The sequence below is a fragment of the Zingiber officinale genome, chromosome 10A (assembly GCF_018446385.1).
Source record: "Zingiber officinale cultivar Zhangliang chromosome 10A, Zo_v1.1, whole genome shotgun sequence".
Classification (NCBI taxonomy): Eukaryota; Viridiplantae; Streptophyta; class Magnoliopsida; order Zingiberales; family Zingiberaceae; genus Zingiber; species Zingiber officinale.
The window spans coordinates 29,673,636-29,697,638 of record NC_056004.1 but is presented as its reverse complement, the minus strand read 5'-3'; the positions used below and the strand labels follow the sequence as shown (position 1 = coordinate 29,697,638).

The window sequence follows — 24,003 nt, the reverse complement described above, 5'->3', positions numbered from 1 at the left end:
CAAAATCTATTTCAAGATTATTGGACAATCTGTTGCTAGAGATATTAAAGAAAATTATTGAATTGAAATTATACAAAATCAATTCTAACTTATATGTTAAGATGACTTGAGCGAATAATCTCAAGCTGCTAGCGGAGCTGGTTCTGTCAAGCTTCTGATGGTCCGAGTTGCGGAGTTGATGAGGTGCATAGCAGAATCGGGAGTTGATCGCCGAGTCAGGAAGGGAATTCGCTGAGTAAGATACTGAGGCATACACTAAACGTAGTTTCCTTGAATCAGATTCGCCCCACCTCCGGCTGTGCTTCAAAGTTCTCTCGGGTCATCTATTTCCTAGGATACAACTATAAAATCATGCATGCAACCAAGCACTGTTGTTTGTAGCGAACTGAGAATGTATCCGGGTGCTATCACGAATAGTTCAGCTAAACTGATGCACGACTAAGAGAGTTTTTTGGGAGAACACAGGCGGTCGCTCTATATCTTCTACACAAGATTTGAGCTTCTTATATAGGGGTTCAACCTTTGGTCGTAATAAATGACTGATTAATATTTCAATTGAATGAACTAACGACCATTTATTGCCATTAATTATCGACAGTTTCAATTGGATTCGCTTGAGCAAATCTTATCTCGACTAGCATTTGACATGAGTAGGTGGTGCTCGCACACAAGTCAACCTTGCTTCAATACCATCCGAACTCTAGATTTACACTCACCCTTGTGCACTCACTCATGAGAGTCTCTCCCCATGCATATGTTTATTATATCAATGTATGTGTCATAATTTAAACCAAGAATAAAGTCAAACAATTTCTAATGTGGAACTAAAAATTCATACACAATAGAATCTTTAGTCTTTATCTCTTTATTCAATTCACATTTCCAACCAGTATAAACACTGTAAACCAATCCAGTGTGCTCTTCTTCTTTTATGGACCTGATTTGTTTGAGGTTCGTGGGTTGGAGTATGTTTTCGTTTCTAGATTTCTGCTGTAAGTCGATTTGGTTATTAAAGAGAACAACTCACGTTTGCGAACACTGCAATCAGAACCAAACAAGCACTTTTGCCATCATTCTCGTTGTCTCTGACTAATCAGAACAGTAATTTCTGAGTTGAAACTTCCACTGCTGCTTAATAAATATGATGCGAATCATCATAAGTAGTCGTCTAAAACTCAAACCTTTTCTCTCGTGGCCACACAAATGCCCCTCTTACTTTTTGATATATTGATGACCATGACTTGAAGCCAAATGTTATCAAGTCATGTCTCATGGCCTTGGCCTACAAAATCTTCCATCAATGGCATTCCTATCAAGACTACTTACTCCTCATGTGGCCCCGACGGTGCCATTTCCCTAATCCCTAGCGACATCACAGTGCCCAAATCGAAACATTTCTCTTGCATTCTTGGAATCCATCACCAACCAAAAAGCTTTATTATATTGGTTGATAGAACTACCTATCATCTAAATGTTGTTGCTTGTTTTCGCACCTTAATTAGGAGTAGATATAACTCATGTACGGTGGATTTTCATCATACATTTCTAACCTTTTATCAAAAATATATATATATATATATGTGATGTGTATACATCATACGAGTCATCTTTAGCTTGCATCAAATAATTTGCATAAAAAAAATAGTGGCAGAAGTGTAGAATAATTTATAGAAGTAAGAGGGCTAAAAGTCTTATTTGAACACAACAATATTTATTTGAATACATAAATTTCTGACTTGAAACTTGTATTTTTTTTATTAATACTGTTAATTTATTTTAAAGAGGGTTAATGAGGTTAAGTAAATTGGTACAAATTGAAAATGCATGTTAGAGAAAAAAAATTAAGTATTAAGTTTTATGTTATTTTAAGGGATTTTCTTTTTTTATTATAAATGATCTTTTTTTTGTTTGTTTATTTGGTTTGATACAGTAAAAGAAGAATGGAAAGAGAAGAAAGTTGTTGTGGAAGAAGATGATGAATTGATGAGGTTTGAGTATTTCCATTTTAATGAAATTTTTAATTTTTCAATGAATGTTAGATATTTTTGGATATGATGCCTTGTATGGATTTGATATGTTTCTTTTAACTTATTTGTATGATTTTATTTTGATAACTTTATATTTGTATTATTATAAATTTAGTTTTCATTATTAATAGGATCTGTATCTTGTGAATAAGATGTTATATATATGTTAAATAGGATATGTTGGATTTATTCAATAGGATCTGTTATAAATAGGTTAATTTTGTTATCGCAGAATTTGGCAACGATAATTTAGGGAGAAAATTTTTTTGTCACAGCATTAGTCTCAAATTTTTATACTATGATAAAATTCGTCTTAGTGTTAGGCACACCATTCTATTCTAATTACAATCAAATCAGACAAAGTTGAAGAAACGTCTAAGCTTCCAATATAAGTAAATGATTTTATTTTTTAAAAAAATAACCATTAAAAATTTAATAAAATAGAATAAAAATAAGACGAACTAATTTTCTCAGCTCTCTCTCCACTTCCAAGCTTAAAAAATTCCAAAAGAATTAAATTGCAACTATCTATCCGGGCTGTCTCCATTTTATACCAGAGATAAACAATGGGGTTAATTTATAACCTGAATAATTAAGAAGAGATAGGAAAAGTTTTTCTCGGAGGGTTTATGCTCTTCACAACTATATAATATTATAAAAGATTATTCGTTCATCCTTATTAATATGTCCTTAGGTAAATATAGAAGATGTAAATCATGAATAATTATTAATCATTAGTGTAATACCCAAAGTATGGGGAATGTATGTTTAGATACATTGATTTTCGACCCATGACCTAATATGGCAAACACTTCATGTTTTAACTACCGCACCGTCCCGAGGGGACCCTTCATAACTATATAAAAAAAGTGATTAACTAGCCTAGATAACGTCGAGCCTGGGATGATTGATCCCATCCTGTAGAAGTTTTCTACTGACCACTAGGGTAAATCAGGAAGCACTTGCAGTGGACAACCCAGAAGCCCAGCATCTCTTAGTTGCAAGTCTCATTTGGAGAAAAATCCTTACAAATATGTCATAACTGGGAATCGAACCGTGAGTGCCTGGGAGACAACTGAGCGCCCATACCACTGCACCATATGTTGGTGCAGGGAGCATCAGACGATCGAACCTGAGTTTTGATAATGACAAAAGGTTCAAAAGTTAAGATGTCTTGTAATTTAACAAACATGACTGAACTTGTAGAAAAGTCCTAAGTGTTCTTAGGCAAAAGTCCTAGTGAATTCTAGGCAGGTAGAAAACCCTAGAGGGAAGTAACCCTAGGTTATAGGGGGTAACCCTAGGTTATGGAAAGTCCTAGCTACGGTTAGGCAACAAAGTCCTGGTTCAAGGGACTGGTTGAAGTCTTGGCGGGTTGAGGACGTTGGGTGAAATTCTAAAGTCGATGACTCTAGGTGAAAATTCTGGAGATCACGAACACCAGGGGAACACTGAACGGGGCAGGATCGAACATTCAGCATGAAGTTTTGACGTATTGGACGTTGAGCAAAAGTTCAAACGGTCTGGAGGACCGGTCTTGCAAAAGGTAAACTCTCCTGAGAGAAGTAGGTGAGGATGCATTCCATGAAGAGAGAACAGTAGGTGTTGGTCCGACCTAGAGTTTTAGCAAAACTCAAAGTCAAGACCGGACAGTCCGAAGACTGTCAAAGTTACTTTTTATATATTATTCGCCTATTATTTTAACTCTGTTTTGTAGGAAACTAACAATTTTATAGGTTCATATTTTTACTCTATTTGGTTGACCAAATGTCCAGATCGATCGACCGAACCCCTAAGCAAACAGATCAGATTCTAGCTCGAAGTGAAGTTTGGACCAAGGGATCGGTCGACTAAACCTCAGGTTCAGTCGACTGAACGATGGGTAAACTTTAGACAAGGTTGATCGAACCAGATAAGCCAGCAAGCACAGCTGGATCGGTCAACCAAACGGTGGGATCAGTTGATCGAATGAAGGCTTTATCTTAAGCGGCAGAATCTAGACGTGAAGTTGGGCAGGTTTAGAAGGTTCGATCAACCGATCAAGGGGATCGGTCGACCGATCAGCGTCGAGTCAAACTTGATTCCGAGATCAATGGATTTGAATTAGGTTCAACTCGACTATAAAAGAAGGCCTCGACCACATTCAGAATGATCTTCTCATGTGCGTGTTGCTCAAAAGATGAATCTGCAACGCCATAACTCTACTCCGACAATGACTACGTAAAAGATCCAACTTTCCAAGTCGTCGGTAAACTTTATTTTATTACAATACTTGTACTTGTAATCTTCCGATTTATTATTGATTGCTCATTGAAAGCACTCTCATATACAAACCTTGGAGTAGGAGTCGTCACAGGATCCGAACCAAGTAAAATCCTTGGTGTCCTTGTTCTGTGTTCTTTACTTTCCGTTGTGTTTTACTCCGATTGATTTTAAATGAAAAAAGTTATGAGTGTTATTCACCCCCTAGTACGTCTCGATCCTACACCATAGTCCTGGGGATAAACATAATGGTTAACTAGGTATTGTCGAACCTAGGGCGACCGGGCCTGCCCCACTGATGTTTCCCACTGACCGTTAGGGTAAATCGAGAAGTACTCGTGCCGAGCGGCCCGGAAACCTAGCATCTCTTAGTTGTGCATTTCATTTAGAGGAAAATTTTCTGTAAATGTGTCGTAACTGGGAATCAAATCGTGGGTGTCTGGCGATAACTAGACACCCTTCCACTACATCATAGCCTTGGGGGCTTTCACAACCATACAAAAAAAAAAAAAGATTAACCAGGTTAGGTACGTTGAGCTTGGGGCAATCGGCCCGTCCCCTACAGCCATCGGCCACTAGGGTCAATCGGGAAGCGGCGAATGGCTCAAAAGTCTAGCATCCCTTAGTTGTAAGTCTCATTTGGAGAAAAAATTTCTACAAATACCCCGTAAATGGGAATCGAACCGTGGGTGATTGGGAGACAATTGAGCACCCTTACCGTTGCACCATAGCCCCGGAGGCGTCTTCACAACCATAAAAAAAAAATGATTAATCAGGTTGGGTAACGTCGAGCTTGGTGTGACCGGCTCGGCCACATGGAAAATTTTCACTGGTCGCCAAAGTAAATCAAGAAATACTTGTGGTGGGCGGCGCAGAAGCCCAGCCTTCACAACGCAGAAGGTGATTTGCTCACCTCAGTGCTCCCGTCAATTTGTCCCTAGGTCAACACGGAGAAGATAAATTACCACGGATGACTACTAACCATTAGTACAATGACCAAAGCACGAAGAAGGCATGCTCAAATGTGCTAAATTTTGATCCCATAGTTTAATATGGTAATACCCTGTATCTTAACACCACTCCGAGGGGACCTCTTCAAAACCATACAAGAACCACCAGGGATGAGTAAACGCTAATCATGCATTCAAAATGAAAAGACGGAAATCCCTATGCAATTCCAATCCAAATGCCGACAGAAAAATAAAAGAGATCTGGAACCTGGAAAAAGAAATCAAGAAGAAAAAGAGCAGAGAGGCGAGGGAAGGGACATGAATCGCTTACCTGAACACCGCCGAGTTCTTGGTGGAGACGCGACCGCTGGAATCGAAAGACTCGATGCGACGGTGGCCGTGAAGAACAACATATATATAAACCCAAGGAAAAAGAAAGTAGTCATGTGGCCTGAAGGACCGTTACTATTATCCATTTCAAAATCATCTGACATAGTTAGTTGTATTGGTGTAATTTACTAAAACACGGCCATGATTTGATAATTTAGAAAATAAAGTGTGTAATTTAAGCATTTTAAAACATAGATGCCGTAATTCGCCGACATTTTAATCTGTCCATGCAGCCATGTCGTCTTGCTCGGTATCCACCAAAACTAATAATCAGATTCCGACATCTTAGCAGATTTGTCCACTTCATTATAACCCGAATTCAGATCTGAGACCGACGATTCACATCCTACAGCTTCAGATCCACACTAAAAAGCAGGAGATACGACCAAGAGGATCAAAGGAAACAGTGAAATTCGAACCTTTTTAACAAGTAGTTAGTTAGTTCCGTCCACAAAGATGGATGAATTCCTCATGTGTCCTTGTCAATCGGCAACCCTTTTCCCTAGCTACTTAAAACCACGCAGTCAGAGAGAATAGATGCAAACCCCTCTGTTCCTCGAGCTGATCTCCTCCTGGCCTCAATGTCCAACTCAGAAGCGATCGGCTTGCAGTCCGTCGACGGGCGCTCGCCTGTCACCAAAGTTCAGCTCGTGTCGAGAAGCGTCTCCGAGGGCCTCTTGATCAAGTTCCCGGACGCATCGGAGTTCAATTTTGACTACGAAACGAGCAGTCTGTGGTCGCCCCCGGTGCTGCGATTCGTCAGCTCCTCCAAAGACGAAATGCTCCAAGAAAACAAGGCCCCTGCCGACGGCGGACAACGCCGAAATGGATTTCACAAGGTCAGTTCATTCTCCGTGAATCAGATGGCAGGTAGCTAGCCATGGTTGTTGTTGTTGTTGTTGTTCAATCTCGTTCGCGTTTTGGCTGTAGGTGCTCTGTTGCTTTCGAAGGGAAGAAAGCTGGCGGCAGCATGAAGAGGGCCGCTGAGCTTGAGTACATTGATGTATAGGTTTCCAAGATTTGATCGATCGAGAGAGCTTATATTTTTCTCGATCTTCTTTCTTGAGGTTTACACTTGGTACGTGATTGTCGGTATCACTAGCCCAACAAGGAAAGAGCTCGATTGATTGATTGGTTGATCTCCATCATCTGCATCTGGATCTGTATGTGTCAGTGATGAATGAAGACAAAAGCATGCATACACAACTTGGACGTTTTCATTTAAGGAAATAGATAAACATTCTGGTGGGGCTGAAGAACCTTGATAGGCTTCTTCATGCTTGGCACCGCATTCATTAGTTACCTTCTACTGTGTTTTGTTTCTTCTTCTATATAATGCATATGAAATGCATTTCTTAATAATGATGTGAATCAAATCTTTTTCTCTTTCTAGTCACAACTCATTTTGTCTTAGTTACTATTTATAGCTAAAGGTAATTATACTCCTAATCAAATCTTTTTCTCTTTGACTCATCTTGAATGCTCTATTTGATTCTTATTTACTATTTATAGCTAAAGGTAATTATACTCCTAGATGATTTTGATTGCAATTCATCCTAGATTATATAAAGAAAGATAAACCACAACATCAACTTATAGTCCACTACGAAATGATTAGGGGTGTAGAAAGTTTTTCTTAATGTATGTGTCCGTCAAAAACTGATCTCTATCTTATTATAGTAAATATATAATAAATATGTCACACTTTAGTTAACTGGACACCTCGTGCAAACGATTCTTATTTATGAAAAATGAACTATACTTTAGAACCATAATTACCTTAAAATGATAAAAAGATCACTCCTAAATCTCAAATGATTTAATTGGATTTTTCATCACTACTAAAATATTTCAAATGTCTTTTCATTCCTCTTCACGAAAGAGCAAATTTTATCTCCGAGATTACGATACAGTGAAAGAGTGTCAAGTTACCACCTAGGTATCCACAGTTCGATCTCAAGGTACGACGCATTTGTAGAGATTTTTCCTCTAAATGAGACGCTCAACCACAAGATGTTGGATTTCTTGGCCATCCTCCGCGAGTGCTTCTCGACTTACCCTAACGAATGGTGGAAAACTTTTGTGAGGCCAGGTTGATCGCCTCAGGTTCAATGTGTTACCTAGTTCATTACAAAAGAGCAAATTCTATAAATTTGATATAGGAGGATCGGTAGATTTTTATTATTATTTTTTATATTTTTTTTAAATATTTAAGGTATTTTGGTATTTTAAGTATCTTTACTAATTTCTATATTTTTATATTTTTAATAGAATATTTTTCTTTTCTTTTATTTTTTTTAAAATTTTTCCCTTTCTTTATAATATCGGAATTGAAGTCTATATATCTTAGAATTTCTTTCCTGTCATATATCTTAGGGTTGAAGTCTATATAAACATGTATTTAGTTGTACGAAGGATAATTCTCTATTATTGAATAATATCTTTTTTTTTACGAAAAAATCGGGAGGACAACGGTTATCTCTTCTTGCCTTCTCTTTAATTTCCCTCTTCTCGTCAGTCTGTAAGATAATTGCTAGCATGTCCAACGTCAGTTGGTATCAGAGTTAGTCGTGTCTAATTGAAGAAGTCGAGTGTCATATCCAATGAAAGGTCATCATGGTGGTGCTCGTGGTTGTTCCAGGCAAATTTTGACTGGGAAAATCTTGTACCATAGTCGTAGCATCCAAGGTATAATTGAGGATTTATAGAGACAATTTGTAGATTTAACCCAATGTGATTTACAGAGGTAAGTTACAAATTTATCTTAGCGCCTAGCAGAGGGTGCGAATTCATTATCGTGAGACATGTGATCGAGAGGATTGACATGGAGATCTCGAATTTCAAGTTGATTTACTAGACATTTATGGTACTTCATAGATATAGAATGCTATTGATTAGATCAATAAAATGGAGCAGTTCTTTTACTATAAATAACTACTAGAACCAACCGATGAATTGTCATCCGATGAGTATCGTCGAGAGCACTTGCAGCATTTTTTTTTTCATTAGTACACTCAAACTTCCAAAGAAGATTAAGATTTGATCGGCGAACAATAGGGCATACGCTGCAGAGCAAGCAGAGGTCGGGGAACACGAGTAGATGGGCGCAGATATGCCTCCACCCGGTCCCTCTTTGTTGGCGAGTCTGCATAGAGATTCCCTAGCCTTAAGGAGGTGGCTACCTCCTCCAAGCAGGAAAAAAAGGTGTTGCCTTCCCTCTCAAACAGGACAACGCCAGCAATTTAGGCACCCGAATAGGCAGGCATTGAGACGCCTTTGAGACAAGGGGCTCACCTCTTCCGAGATGAGCCAACTCCCTACTGGGCTGAGGGAGTGATTCTAGGAGGAGCTAGAACATGGCTGCTTCAGTGGCAGATTCCGAGGGTATGGTGGTGGAGGTGGTGCCCATGGAGGTTTTCCCAACCGTAGGTTTGACGATTAGGGAAGACAAAAGCTTATTTTAGATCCACCAAAGAGGAATGTTACTACATCGAGTGAGCCTCCAAGAACACGACTAATTCTATTTGGGGTTGCACGTCCGAGAGAGGAGATTTTAGTAGGGAAAGGCCTAGATTGGAAGAGGTTGTACTATGATATGGAGATTAAGAATACCAGTAGGCCTGCTAGTTCACATTCAAGCAGACCTTCTAGTGCACAATCAAACAGGGTTGGAAGTCCACGATCAATCGATTACAATTGATATCTACTGCAACAGAAGTGACAGTGAAGTCCAGCCAAAGACTAATCCTTTGGGGATGCAAAGCCGCGAGAGATTCTCTTACATGAGAAAGGTATATGATCCTATCTAAGACATGCAGAGATGATGCGCTGGGCACGATGGATGAGTGATTGATCGTCAGAAGACCTTTCTCTTCAAAAGAAGCTTCTCCTGTGATCTTACGCACAAGCAAATTATCCAACAAAATGGCAGTGCCTAGAACTAGGGGGGTCCCTAGCGAAGGTTCTTTGATGCTCAAGTCAGTCCTGATCCCAACGAATGGAAGAACCGTCAGAACGTATGTGCGAGAGTGGAGTTGTAGATGTCAGTAAGTGCATCTTAGTTGCAGAGAGAACTCCCCTTTTATATACCACCTTATGTAATCTCCGCAATCATGAGGTGACAAAAATATGTCAGAGTTTGTTAAGCAGTTCACCATAATCATCCGATGAATCTTTATTTTACTCATATGTATACCCCTTTTATCGTTTTTAACTTTTGTTATTGCCGAGGTTGCTGAAGGAATATGCTATTATTATTGGTCTTCTGATAAGAAACATGATGATCCCTGAAGAAGTTTCCAAAAGAATATTCTCTGACACAAAGTTGTTATTATGACAAGTTGTCGAGATATTGTCTACTGAGTATCATTCAGTCGACCCTTGAGTCTACTATCTTGTTGAGATGATATTGTCAATTGAAAACAATCCAGTCTGTTCTTAAGCTGGCCACCTTGTTAGGATGATGTCATTGGCTGAATATAATTCGGTCGGTCTTTAAGCTGACTGCTCTGTTAAGATGAAGTTGTTGGCTGAATATGTATCGACCGATCTTTAAGTCGGTTGCCCTGTTAGGTTGATGTAGTTTATTGAATATGTCTCGGTCGGTCTTTAAGTTGGTTGCCTTGTTAGGTTAATGTAGTTTATTGAATATGTCTCGGTCGGTCTTTAAGTCGGCTGCCCTGTTAGGTTGATGTAGTTTGTTGAATATGTCTTGGCCGATCTTTAAGCCATCTTCCCTGTTAAGCTGATGTAATTTGCTGAATATAATCCGACCGGTCCTTAAGCTAGTAGCTTTGTTAAGATGATATTGTTGTCTGAATATATTCGATCGATCCTTAAGCCAGTCTCTTTTATTAAGTTATTCAGTTGCATTCTATATATTCCACTGCTATACATCATATTAAACCGTTCAATCATGTTCTATGCAGCATTAATATACTCACTGGAGAATGATAGAGTGCATCATCTCTTTGATAATAATATATGTTGGGTTGGAATTCCGTTCAGGCAATAGTAATAAAAGTATAAGTGTCATATGTCCGATCGTCCCTTTACCTGACTGAGCGTATGATAAGTTATCTAGAGAAGACCCACTTCGTTCTGAGAGCCTTGATCAACATATCAAGCTGGGTTGTATTTGCCCTACCCTAGTTTTTGTACGACCAGCACATATAAGTCTGTCTGATTTTATTACCAATGAGTTTGCCTACCTTCCGTCTGCCAGTAGTTGGTCTGTTGTGGAATGAGTCAATCGTTTTAGTCGGCCCTTAAGGTCAGCCGGCTTTGCTCATGGTCACCTTAAAATCTAGCCGGCCCTGAGACACCAGACTCCCTGGTTTGCTCGGCTTAAGGGTTGATCATCCTTCCATGACAGGATTATAACCTGATCTAGTGGAATCTAAGAAGCTTAGCACTATGTGACTGATCCATGCCAGATGAGGGGACATTACTCTTTTTCAAGTGTAACTGATCCGTCATCTTGACTTTGACTGCCCCGTCATCTTGACTCCTTTTACCACATCATCTTTCGAGTTATCTCATCAAAACCCGTATCAATATAGATTGGAGAAAATCAACAAGGATATGACCACCACGGTATGGAAAGATTTGAGACCGATGAAGAAAAGGTGTTGAAAGAATAATTTGATGAGGATGTCTCGGAAGAAAAGGAAGATGATAATAAAATTTTTCTTCAAAAAGATATAGACTACAAATTGAAATAACCAGGAAGCCGATGTACAACAATAAATAATAAGAATTTGAAAATGCATTGGAGTCTGCAAAATGCTCTTCTGAATTTACATCAAATTGTGAGCCTAAGTCCCATGATTATGAGGAATATGAAAATCATAAAGAAGATGATGTTTCAGCGACCCATGAATTGACACCAAGTCCATTGCAAGCTGTAGTTGATTCTAAAAGTAAGGAATCATCGATTATGAGACATCTTTGCATTCTCAGCGTTATACCCATTTACATTAACTCTGTTATTCTTGTTGCAAAAAGCCCTTTCTTCTACAGGTTTTTTTCGAATGGTATGAAAGAATCTGAATGGCAGCATGCATTACAAAGCATTATTAATTAATAAGATGAAGCTACTTTCATGGAGATCTTGAGTTTTATGTATAGTGAAAAACTGTCAATTACGTCTCCAACTCTCCTTTTGGATGTGCTCATAGCTGTTGAAAAGTTTGAGGTTGTTTCATGCATGCAATATTGCAGTAAACCACTTGGGAGTTTGCTTATGACAACAAATCGGCACTGTTGTATCTGGATTTGCCTTACAACATTTCATTAGCTTCCGCTGACCAACCTCTGATAGATGTTGCTAAAGGCATCCTTGCCAACCTCTGATAGCTAAGTTCCAAGACGAAATTATGACTCTTCCCCTGGCTGGCATTGAAGCTATTCTATCAAGTGATGACCTTCAAGCGACATCAGAAGATGCTATTTGTGTCTTTGTTGTGAAGTGGGCACACACAATATACACTACTGGGAGAATGTCTTGATATTTTGAGTTCTCGAATCTCGCCTACTCCCTCATATCCGTTTTGCTTATTTGAGTTGCAGTAAACTAAGAGAAATCCTCATGTGTGATGACCTGGATCATAACCTTGCATCCAAATTAGTAATTGAAGCACTCTTCTTCAAGTCTGAAGCCTTTCAGACGGCGAGTCCTTGGTGCTAATGAGTTGAACCCCAGGTGTTTTGTGGGAAGGGCATACAATGCATCGTCTACATGGGTCTTAATATAGGGATGGCATTATGGTTGGCTGCTAGTAGCGAAAGGCTGAGGTACGATTATGATAACTTCTACTCCTTGAAGACCTTCTTCGATCCAGCAAAGAGGAGGGGGGTTTTGACCAGCTGGACCAACGAGTCGGATACCATCGCCAATGATGTCAGCAAAGGCTGGTTCGGCAGCTGTTGCAGTGGCCTATGGAGGAGTTCGATCGGCTGAGAAGCAAGCACGTTTCCTTGGTGAATCAAGTCATGAATCCCTGTGGCTTCTTCCATGTTAACAACAATGACACAGTTCCAGCTGATTTGGATGTTACATTTGAGATCAGCCATTTAGCAAAAAACAGAGGATTTTGACCATGCGTACGTCGAGGATGCCTAAGCTTATTGTGTCAAGCACGCCGCCTATGGGAAGAGCGGAGTCAGTCCCGTCTAGACTTTTTGTTTTTGCCGATTCGCTCTAGAAGAAAAAATCAAAATAACTTATGTTTTATTAGAGTTCTTTTTGAGTCTTTATAATTCTCTTGATAGTAAAAGAGGATAATATTCATCCTAGATATTCTTCATAGTCTATTCCCATATTATATCAAGGGAGATAAATTAAAGATGACACCTCTAGCATGAACTAGTCATAGGGATCCTCATAATTCTCTAGATATTACAATAGGTCTATAATGATCTCTATAAATAGTGTTCAAACTCCAGCATGTCAAAACATACCTGAAAATTTATAATAGAATTCTATTGTGAAAAACTGTAACAAAATTCTATTAAAAAAATCGTAACAGAATTTTATTATGGAAAAATTATAACAATTTTTTCTTCCGTCCCTCGCATTGGCCTTCCCTTAGATATGAGTCACACATAAACAATCTTCACATTGTCGAATATTCAAATGTATGAAGAATATAAGCATCTGAGCAAAACTCTACCTGAATTTCTAGGTATGAACTTTCTTTCTCTAGCATCTAGAGGCATGAATAAAGTTCAAGAAATGCTTGAACTTTTCTACGGTCACAGACTTCGTCAACATATCTGTAGCATTGTCTATAGTGTGAACCTCCTTAAGTTGAATTTATTCGGAAGCAATCAACTCTCTGATCTTGTGAAACCTCATATCAATGTGTTTGGTTCTCTCATGATACACTTGATTCTTCGCTGAATAGATAGTACTATAACTATCACATAACAACTTGACTCCACCTTGCTGAAAGCTCAGCTCTCTATCCAACCCTATAAGCCATAAAGTTTCATTTGTTGCTTCAACTGCTACCATGTTCTCTGACTTCGTAGTATACAATGCAACAATAGATTGTATCATAGGATTCCAATAGAAAGATCCTCCCACCCAAGTAAACACGTATCCTATAGTAGAGCTCCTGTAATCTAAATATTTTGCATAGTTTGCATCTATGTACCCAACAACTGAAGAATCTTTCGATTGTCTACTGAACATGATGTCATAATTAGTTGTATTTCTCAAGTATCTGAAAATTCACTCCACTGCATCCCAGTGTGGTCGACCAGAATTTAAGAGAAACTTGCTTACTATATTAACTACTTGTGTCAAATCTGGTCTTGTGTAAACCATGACATATATCAAAAAAATCAACTGCACTAGCATAAGAAATCTTTAACATCTCTTGGATCTCCTCATTTGTCTTTGAGTACTGTGTACTGGATAACTTGAAGTGATGTATCAGTGTTATGTTCACTGACTTGACATTTTCATATTGAACATATTCAGTACCTTCTCCACATAGTTAAGTTGAGACGACCATAAACTCCCTGTAGCTTTGTCCTTGTGAATCTCTATCATAAAAATCTTCTTGGGCTCACCCAAATTTTTTATGTTAAATTCCTTGCTCACTAGCCCTTTCAAATTGTCAACCTTTTTCTTTTTCTTTACAATGCCCCACTTGCACTCTATAACTCATTTTTCCACAGGAAGCTCCACTAGATTTCACATTTTTTCCTTATGCAGTGGCTTTATCTCCTCCATAACACTCATCCACTTGTCATTCTCAGAGTTATGAACCGCCTCCTGAAAAGATATAGGGTCTTCGCTACTAGTGATGTGTGCATAAGATACTAAGTCTTCGAATCCGTATAAGATGGGTGGTTTTATGACTCATCTCGTTCGACCACCAGCTATAGTATGATGCTCCGTGTGCTATGAGTTAGAATCATCAAAGTCATGAGTCTCTAACTCCACATACACAACATCTTTCTTCTTATTACTCTGTGGCATTTCCTTTCTATTGGTGCAATTAGTATTAATAATCAAATTTAACTTTTGATGTATGATAAATGGTTAAAATTAGATTTTGTCTATTTTAATTTGGTTACCAAGTGTGTAGGACTAAAAGACTTAATGGATCTAGAGGACCTGATACAAAGTTGAAGTCCAATAGAATGATTGGTAGGAACTCTAGTTGGGTCAAGGAGGACCAGACGAGTAGCTGAAGTCCAAATCATGGTTTGCAAAATCATGATCTAGATCGTAGGATCGTATGATCCTACGATCCGGAAACCCAAAATCGATCCAGGATCGTACATACTTGATTTTTGTCATAGGATCGTAGCAGGATCGGTAGGATCGTAACAGGATCGGAGCAAGATCAGTGGAAACATTGAGAGGTTATAACTTTTGACTCAAATTGAACCACAAAGCTTATGATATATCAAATTAAAGCTCGTTTAGAGATTTTTAATAAATTTCAAAGTTTATCCTTAACTACCCTATTTCAAATCGCAAAAATATCATTTAAATTATTTTCGAATGCTCGGAAGATTTTATCTTTTTTTTCATCTTGTTAGGATTTTAAATTATTTAAACATATGTTTAATTATTTTTGAGTTAGTTATTTATCAATAATATTCTATCATTTCTTTTTCCAAAATGATGAGTTTTTAGATGCCTATTGTTTAATATTGTGTGGCATCAACCAGTCTTTAGAAGATTTTTTCCGGCGTTCATATTTGAATCAAAGGATTCAATAGCTTCTGTTATATACATTAAGTGTTTTGTTGACCTTTAAATTGGATCATCATATAAACCAAAGAAATATTTTTGAAGTTGAATGTGTTATTATTATTGTGTTAATAAAAATTTTATTTTCTTTTGTTTTATGATATGGAAAATAAATATTATTACTATACAAGAATGGTAGTTAAATTACTGATTAATTTAAATTTATACATGTAATAATGTAATATGAGGTGTTGGGTGTAAATGATTGCATATAGATGCAAAATTATTTATCTATGTAGGGTTTTAGGCCTTCATTACCGAAAGAGGAAGTTTATCTTCTAGGAAAGGGAGAGAATGAAGGAAACCCTCATTCATGCCTTAGCATGAAAGGAAGTTAAGGCTATGAGATTAACCTAACTTAAAGGTATTATCAAACATCAAAAAGGGGGAGATTGTTGGTGTAATATCCCTAGGTCAAGGTTGACCTGGTTGACTAAGCTTGAGTTGGCTCAAGTTTGAGTCTTGATGTTTGGGTTTCAATGTTTGACAATACATAGAAATTGCAGATACAATCGTCTATTTGGGGAGATTGTTGATACAATTCCCCTCTGGTCAAGGTTGACCAGTCAGATGTGAAGAAGAGTCAAGTAGGTTAAAGGATTGATCAGATACTTGATTGAGAAAGTCCTAACTGGAGGTTAGGCAGTTGAAAGTCCCAGTGAGTGAAGTCAGACAGGTAAAAGTCCCGATGAGTGAAGTCAGGCAGTGGTGAAAATCCTGGTGAGTGAAGTCAGGTGGAAGCCATAGTGAGTGAAGCTAGGTGAAAGTCCTGGTGAGTGAAATCAGGCAGATGGGAAGTCCTAATGAGTGAAGCTAGGCAGAGTAAAAGTCCTGGTGAGTGAAGCCAGGCAGGGGAAAGTCTTGATAAGTGAAGCCAGTCAGTGGAAAGACCTGGTGAGTAAAGGCAGACACGAGGAAATCCAGATGGGTCAAGGGTGACCGCACATCTGGTGGAAGGAAGTCCAAGTGGGTCATGGAGGACCGAACACTTGGCACGAGATGGTAAGTCCAAGTGGGTCAAGGTTGACCGGACACTTGGCACGAGGAGAAAAAGGCTAGATAGGTCAAAAGTTTATCGAACACTTAGCGGTTGTAAGTCCAATAGGGAGTTGGCATGGAACTAGGAAGTTCGGACGTAATAATCTTCCGAAGGCCATAACTTTTGACTCGGATATCGGAATGAGATGATCTCGGATGTGAAACGAAGCTCATTTCAAGCTCTACACATTTTTCTACTTGCCAATTGATTTACGAGTTCAATCGATTGGTTGACATGATTTTATGCAGAAATAGTTTGGATCGATTGGGTAATCGATCAAAGCTTCTCCAATCAATTGGTCAATTGATTGGGAGAGTTTCTGAGTGAACAGTGAGCTTCTGAATCGATTGGCTAATCAATTTTTGCACAAAATCATGTCAACTAATCGATTGACCAATTGATTGAACCCCCTAATCGATTGGCAACTCGATTGGTAGTAAAAAAATGTGTAGAGCTTGAAATGAGCTTCATTTCGCATCCAAGATCACCTCATTCCGATATCCGAGTCAAAAGTTATGACCTTCGAAAGTTTACTACGTCCAAACTTTCTAGTTCCATGCCAACTCCCTATTGGACTTACGACCGCTAAGTGTTCGATCAACTTTTGACCCATCTGGCCTTTTTTTCCTCGCACCAAGTGTCCGGTCAACCTTGACCCACTTGGACTTACCATCTCGTGCCAAGTGTTTAGTCCTCCATAACCCACTTGGACTTCCTTCCACTAGATGTGCGGTCACCCTTGACCTATCTGGATTTCCTCGTGTCTTCCTTTACTCACCAGGTCTTTCCACTGACCTACTTCACTTATCGAGACTTTCCCCTGCCTGGCTTCACTCACCAAGACTTTCACTCTACCTAGCTTCACTCACTAGGACTTTCCATCTGCATGATTTCACTCACCAAGACTTTCACCTAGCTTCACTCACTAGGGCTTCCACCTGACTTCACTCACTAGGATTTTCACCACTGCCTGACTTCACTCACTGGGACTTTTACCTGCCTAACTTCACTCACCGGGACTTTCAATTACCTAACCTCCAGTTAGGACTTTCTCAGTCAAGTATCCGGTCAATCCTTTGACCTACTTGACTCTTCTTCACATCTGACTGGTCAACCTTAACCAGAGGGGAATTGTATCAATAATCTCCCCAAATAGACGATTGCATCTGCAATTTCCATGTATTGTCAAACATCAAAACCCAAACATCAAGACTCAAACTTGAGCCAACTCAAGCTTAGTCAACCAGGTCAACCTTGACCTAGGGATATTACACCAACAATCTATTTATATATAAATGGGTTTTTAGGTATTTTGTCTAATTATTAATCATGTATACTAAAATTAAGGGGTTTTCGTAGGATCGTACGATTCTACGATCTGATCACGACCGATCTGATCCTGACTCTAAATTGATTTGGTGTAGGATCGTGATTCTACAAACTATGGTCCAAATGATCCATCTAGTAAGAAAACCTAGTGGGTCAAGAGATTAAAGTTAAGTAAGTATGCAATTGGTAAGTGGAGGTAAGCACTGGAGGGGAGAGATTTAGTGAGGACGCATTCCCCATTGAGGGAACAGTATGCGTCGGTCTGACCTAAGGTTTTAGTAAAATACAAAGTCAAGATCGGACAATCCCAAAACTGTCTAAATATTTTAATACTTATATTTCATATTATATCTGTTTTGCTAACTCTGTATTACAGGAAATCAAAGTTAAGCACCCAAAAGGGATCCAAGCGCTTGAACGTCCGGGCAACTTATAGACGTAATTTTATCGTGAAATGAGTATCAAAAGAATTAAGTGACTGAATTCATTTTATACTAATGTAGCATAGAGATGACTCAGGTCGTTTCCCAACGAATATAACAATGATGATATCTTACAATTGCTTTGTTATTGTTTTTTAGATTTTTGATGAGAAATTGGGGTTTTCGATTTTGTTGAGTTCTTAAATTAAGGAATGAAATAGCAAAACAATTATGAAACTAAATCTAATGCAATAAAAGAAATCCTATATATCTATTAATTATAAACCCACAACATACTGTCACTCTATACTATAGATTACACCATTAACAGATCTAAACAAATTGAAAACTAAACAAGAGAAAAAAACAAGGACAAACCAAATTACAAAGATTAGATACGTGAGGGATCAAACAACCATTCGTCACATGGAAGGAGATCTACTCAGATCCATGAAGAGGAGCTAAACTAAATAAAACAAGAACTAATAGAAGTAAAATATATTCAGAACCACTTAATGCCAAGAATAGTAAACAGAGAACCAATTGCACAACAACTAAAAATAGTTCATGAACAATGCAAGCTCGGATTCAGATCTCCACTCGAGGAGCTAGCAAACATTCAGATGAATTGAGAACAAGGAAACAGATCTAAACCTTCATCTAACCCAAATAATTCAGATCTATGAAACTAATCTGTCAACACAACTAAACTAAGTTGGAAATGGAAAATACAGAAATATAGAAATGAAATATGGGAGAAGTGATAAACCAAGGTGAGCTGGAGGAAACCCCAAGCACTCACAGAATTGGACGAAGATGTCCGGACCTTGCAGATGACGAAAAATTGATCAAATTAGATGATCTGATCCAGTGACACAACTGAAGCTAGAAATTGGTGCAGAAATCAAAGGGGTTCAGAAGCAAACACTTCTGATCATTTAGATAGGTGCAGAGCTTCAGGGAAGAAGATCGTCGGCTGAAAGACGAAGGAACCAGATCAAATCCATTTGCTTCTCCTTTTCTCCACTTCTTCCTCTACGCTCAAAAATCGCGACCAAGCTAGAGATCAAATGGTTGAAGTGGCATCGCCGACTTGAAGATGGATGATGACCGGAGGAAGGGAAGCACCCTTAACCTCCATTGGTTGTCAGCGATGGAAAGTGGATCGAGATTGTCGGAGCAAGATCGTCCGCCTCCTCTGTTTCGATGCAATCCCTATAGCAATTGATGATCCTCCAAAAAGCACTATAGCTTCTCATTTTGAATCAAATCAAATCTCGATCAATGGTGGAGAATGCTTCAAATCTTATCTAACGGTTGAATCATATTAAATCTGGATCAAAAGCTCCAGATTTGATCAATGGTTGTGATCTACTTCCCCTTGGCTTAGATAGAGAGATCTTTGATGTATGACTCAGATCACTCATGATCTCAAATGAACGGTTCAGATGGTTCCAGAACTTGATCTCTTCATTTAAGCTCAGATTTGAGCTCATCTGGGTTGATCGAACTCAAGTTCTTGCCCTTTGATGCCTACAAAGATCATATTCGAATATTAGATCAAATATCGCAATAATGAGATATTTTACAATTAAGTCTAAGAATAAATACAATTCATGAAATGTGAGTTCAACCTATGAGAAGATAATAAAAGCATGCACTTATGAATCAAAATATTATAGCAAAGTCATGGTTATCAGCAACCGGACAAGATCCAAGCGTCCGGAATGGCCTGAATCCAGCTTCACGAGCAGATGAGTTGGCAGATGCTAGTTGGCTGGCTTATCTCATCATCCAGGCGCCTAAGAAGGGATAAATGTGACTTGGATAGAGCTTCACTGAGGTGCATCCAAATCAGTAATCCAGACACCCAAAGAGGGGTAATCTCAACGATGAAGGTAAATCTGATATGCATCAATGGAGGTGCTCGAGGTGGTCCATGCACCTAGAAAAGCCTATAAAAGAAGCTTTAACTAACAACTTCATATATCAATTGCTACAACTTTTATACTCACGTATTGTTTTGAAAAACTCTCTATGACATTGAAATGTTGCTTCGACAACCAATGCTCAAGTTACTACTATACTTTATTGTCGGTATAATTTGTCTATTATCTTGTACTTAAATGTTTGTATTCTAATTTGAGCTATTAGTGGATTGCTCAATAAAATTACTCGAAGAGTGTGATCCTTATAGTAGAAGTTGTCGAAAACTTCAAACCAAGTAAAATCAACCTGTGTTAGTCTTGTTTTTCTTTCTCTTATTTTCGTTGCTCTAACTCATAATTTTCAAAAAAAGTGAAAAAGCGACACACGCTATTCATCCCTCCCTCTAGTGCTTTTCGATCTTACACTTTCCTTCTTCCTGAGTATGTTGTAGCATGACCTTCTTGTCAAACACTACATCTTTATTGATCACCTCCTTGGTTGTCTTAGCATCCCAAAGTTTGAAGTCTTTAACTCCTTTTTAATACCTCCAAAAAATGCAATGTTTGACTTCACATTCAACTTTGATTTTTCCTCGCTAGATATATACATAATTTGGACATTCAAAATCTCGAAAATGAGAGTAATCTACTAGATTACTTGTCCATACTTCCTCTAATATTTTGCTTTCTAGTGCTGCCCTTGATAATCTATTAATGAGATAATATGTCATGTTTATCGCTTTTGCCCAAAAATTCTTTGTTGGCCCTACATTCAGTCTGAAATATCTTGCCTTCTCAATGATTATCTTATTCAATCTTTTCGTCACACCATTATGCTGAAGTGTCCTATGAACCGAGAAATACCTCATTATCCCATGTCGTTCATAAAATTTCTGAAACTTTGAATTCGTATACTCAATTCCATTGTCTGACCTAAGGTATTTGATCTTTCTTCCAGTCTGATTCTCCACTTTAATTTTTCATTGTTTAAACTTCGTAAAAGTTTTCGAATTGTGATGCATGAAGTATACCTAGACCTTTCGTGAGTAATCATAAAACTCACAAAAAAATAAGTGTCTTCCACGTGATACTAAATTGGTTGGTTCCGGAGATCCGTATGTATGTAATCCAAAATCCCCTTCGTCTTGTGTATTGCTATTTTCTCTATTTTCTAAAAACACAGAATTTACAAAATTCAAACTTTGATGTCTTGATGTCTTTCAATAAATCTCTCTTGTGAAGTTCTAGCATCCCACGTTCACTCATATGCCCTAATCGCATATGTCATAAGATAGTACTATCTGATTTAGACTCTATCGAGGTGACTCCACCTACAACTGTATAGTCCCAATCAACTTGTAGATGTTGCTTGCTAACTTTTATCCTTTTATTATCGTCAGAGTTCCCTTGTAGACATTTATCACCCTGCTCACTGATTTATAATTGTAACTTATACCATCTAGTGTATATAGTGAGATCAAATTCTTCCTTAGATTTGATATGTATTTGACATCACATAAAGTTTTGATCACACCATCAAATATCTTGATTATGATATTCCCTATGTCTATGACTTTGTAAGATGAATTATTTTCCATCACGAGGAAGGTCTGGAGCAGGTCAAGAGTGACCGGATGTTCGTGGAGAGACCCGAACATGAGAGTAATTGTGGTCCTTCGTTTGAGGGAGAGATTATTGGGATACAATCAAAAGTCTTACATTGAAAATATATGGAAAAGATCATGTGTTTAAAAGGATGTAAGATATCTTCATTAACATGAGGTCTTTTGGATAAAATTCAAGAGCAAAGTCATGAGGGTTTAGGGCCAAAGTGGATAATATTATATAATTGTGGAGATATATGAATATCTTTCAGGCATAACACTCTCAACCTCGTGGTTCAGCGGTGTGCCTACTCCACAAAACGGTCGAAGCTATATTATAATTTTATCTACACAAAGGAATCTTCATGATTCTATTAATATTACAATAGATTTATAATAATTCTAATAAATAGTGTCCAAACCACAGCATACCAAAATAGATCCAAAAAATTGTAACATAATTTTGTTATGAAAAATCATAACATAATTCTATTAAAAAAATAGTAACAGAATTCTGTTATGGAAAAAAACCATAATAGAATTTTATTATAAAAAACTGTAACATATTTTTCTTTCGTGACGTCCCTTGAATTGGCTTTTACTCAAATATGAGTCATCTATCAACACGTTCTCTTCTGCTATGATCCCACTAGGTCAACAAAAAGGGAGAATATATATATAAGTAAACTCTTGTTGGCTTTGCCATTCACATTGAGTCGACTAAAATTATCTCTCATAGAAGCTTGATCGATCACTCAGTGATGGAGAAGTACTCAAAGGATGAGAAGATGAACAATAGCAATGTTCATGATGTCGTGCTCATCGGCAAATTGACGAGGATTCCTAAAATCCAACAATTGCTAGTGCCAGAAGATCTTTCTCTGTTATCACTAGAAACTACTTCAAACTTAAGGACAAGTCCTTTCAACTCGGGATAACTGATGCAAGAGGATCTTTAAATTTATTATTATTATTTTTGAATTTTTTTTTTGGTATTTAAGGTATTTTTTGTTACTTTAGGTTTTTTAGTAATATCTATCTTTTTATATTTTTTTTGTATTGTTTAGAAATTTTAAGATTGTGAGTATGTTAATATTTTTTTTTTAATTTTAAAATTTCTTTTCTTTGTCTTAGATTTTTTATTTATTTATTTACAAGATTAGAATTGGAGTCCATATGCTAGGATTTCTTTCTTTTTTTATGTCCTAGAGTTAGAGTCTATATAAACATACATTTAGTTGCATTAGGGATAATTCTCTATTATTAAATAATTTTTTTATAGAAAAATTGGGAGGACAATGATTATCTATTCTCCTCTTCTTCTCAATTTATTTTTTCTTGTCAACATATAGAATAATCATAATCATTATCCTATCCAGTATCAAAATTCTAAAAAAACTATATATTTCATTGCATAACAAGGCATTGAATATTTACTAGATGATTGTAATTTTAATATTTATACTTTTAAATAATCAATATTGTAAACAAACTCTACTCAATAATTTGAATCATTCCATAGTTGCATTGTAGAGATTAAGCCAATATCGCATGTGCGTTAAGCATACTATTAAATGTCTCTGATAGTGATCCCGTGTCTAACGTTTTTAATTATTTTGTGTTTGACTCTTCAAATAGTTACATGTAAAGTGTAATTGAGCGGCGGTCGGTGTAAATTTTTTATAAAATTAGATTGAATTGCCCTGATTAATTATTTATGTAGAATGTAATTGATTATGTTGCTAATCTTCTGATAATGAATAAGTAATTGATATAGAATTTATCACTCATGGTAAATGAAAGCGTATATATTATATATTAATTTACTCGGATAAAATGTATACCTAGTAAAAAATAATTGGGAATAATTTTTAAGTTAGTATTTCGCCCAATAGATTGCGATTATACTAACTGTGCTAGAAAAACGATTTTTACAACCCATCACTTGTAAAATAAAAAGATAGTCTTAATGTCTTATTAGACATCAATCAACACTGATGTAAGTACACTAATGAAAATGAGTCTTCATTGTGGATTAAAAAAATCTAATTACTTAGATACATTGCTGAGCTCTTGAGACTTAATATCTACTTTAAGTGAGAACTAAAAGATAAATAAAAATTAATCATCTTAATTACTTTAACCAATTAATTAAAAATAATTATCTTAATAAATTAATTAAAAGTTCATCATTAAGAATTTAAAATAGATTAAGTGTTGGATTATTAACTTAATTAGACAGATTATAAAGTTAAAAGCTAATTTATACCATTAAAA

The 24,003-nt window shown here is 37.2% G+C and overlaps 1 protein-coding gene and 1 pseudogene across 1 annotated transcript; both read left to right on the top strand.

Moving 5' to 3' along the window:
- The first annotated feature begins 6,110 nt into the window (after window positions 1-6,110).
- On the top strand, window positions 6,111-6,934 carry LOC122028200. The gene is made up of 2 exons (XM_042587227.1): window positions 6,111-6,468; window positions 6,560-6,934. Exons 1-2 carry the CDS (start codon window positions 6,211-6,213, stop codon window positions 6,614-6,616), a joined length of 315 nt encoding a protein of 104 aa, XP_042443161.1. The 5' UTR covers window positions 6,111-6,210; the 3' UTR covers window positions 6,617-6,934.
- A 2,051-nt stretch (window positions 6,935-8,985) lies between these two features.
- LOC122026565 lies at window positions 8,986-12,384 on the top strand (annotated as a pseudogene).
- The last annotated feature ends 11,619 nt before the right edge of the window (window positions 12,385-24,003 follow it).

Excerpts from the sequence above, each read along its gene's own strand:
- LOC122028200 (XM_042587227.1), top strand. The coding sequence starts at position 6,211 with ATGTCCAACTCAGAAGCGATCGGCTTGCAGTCCGTCGACGGGCGCTCG. Across the intron at positions 6,469-6,559 it reads GCCGAAATGGATTTCACAAG|GTGCTCTGTTGCTTTCGAAG; the intron begins GTCAGTTCATTC and ends TTTTGGCTGTAG.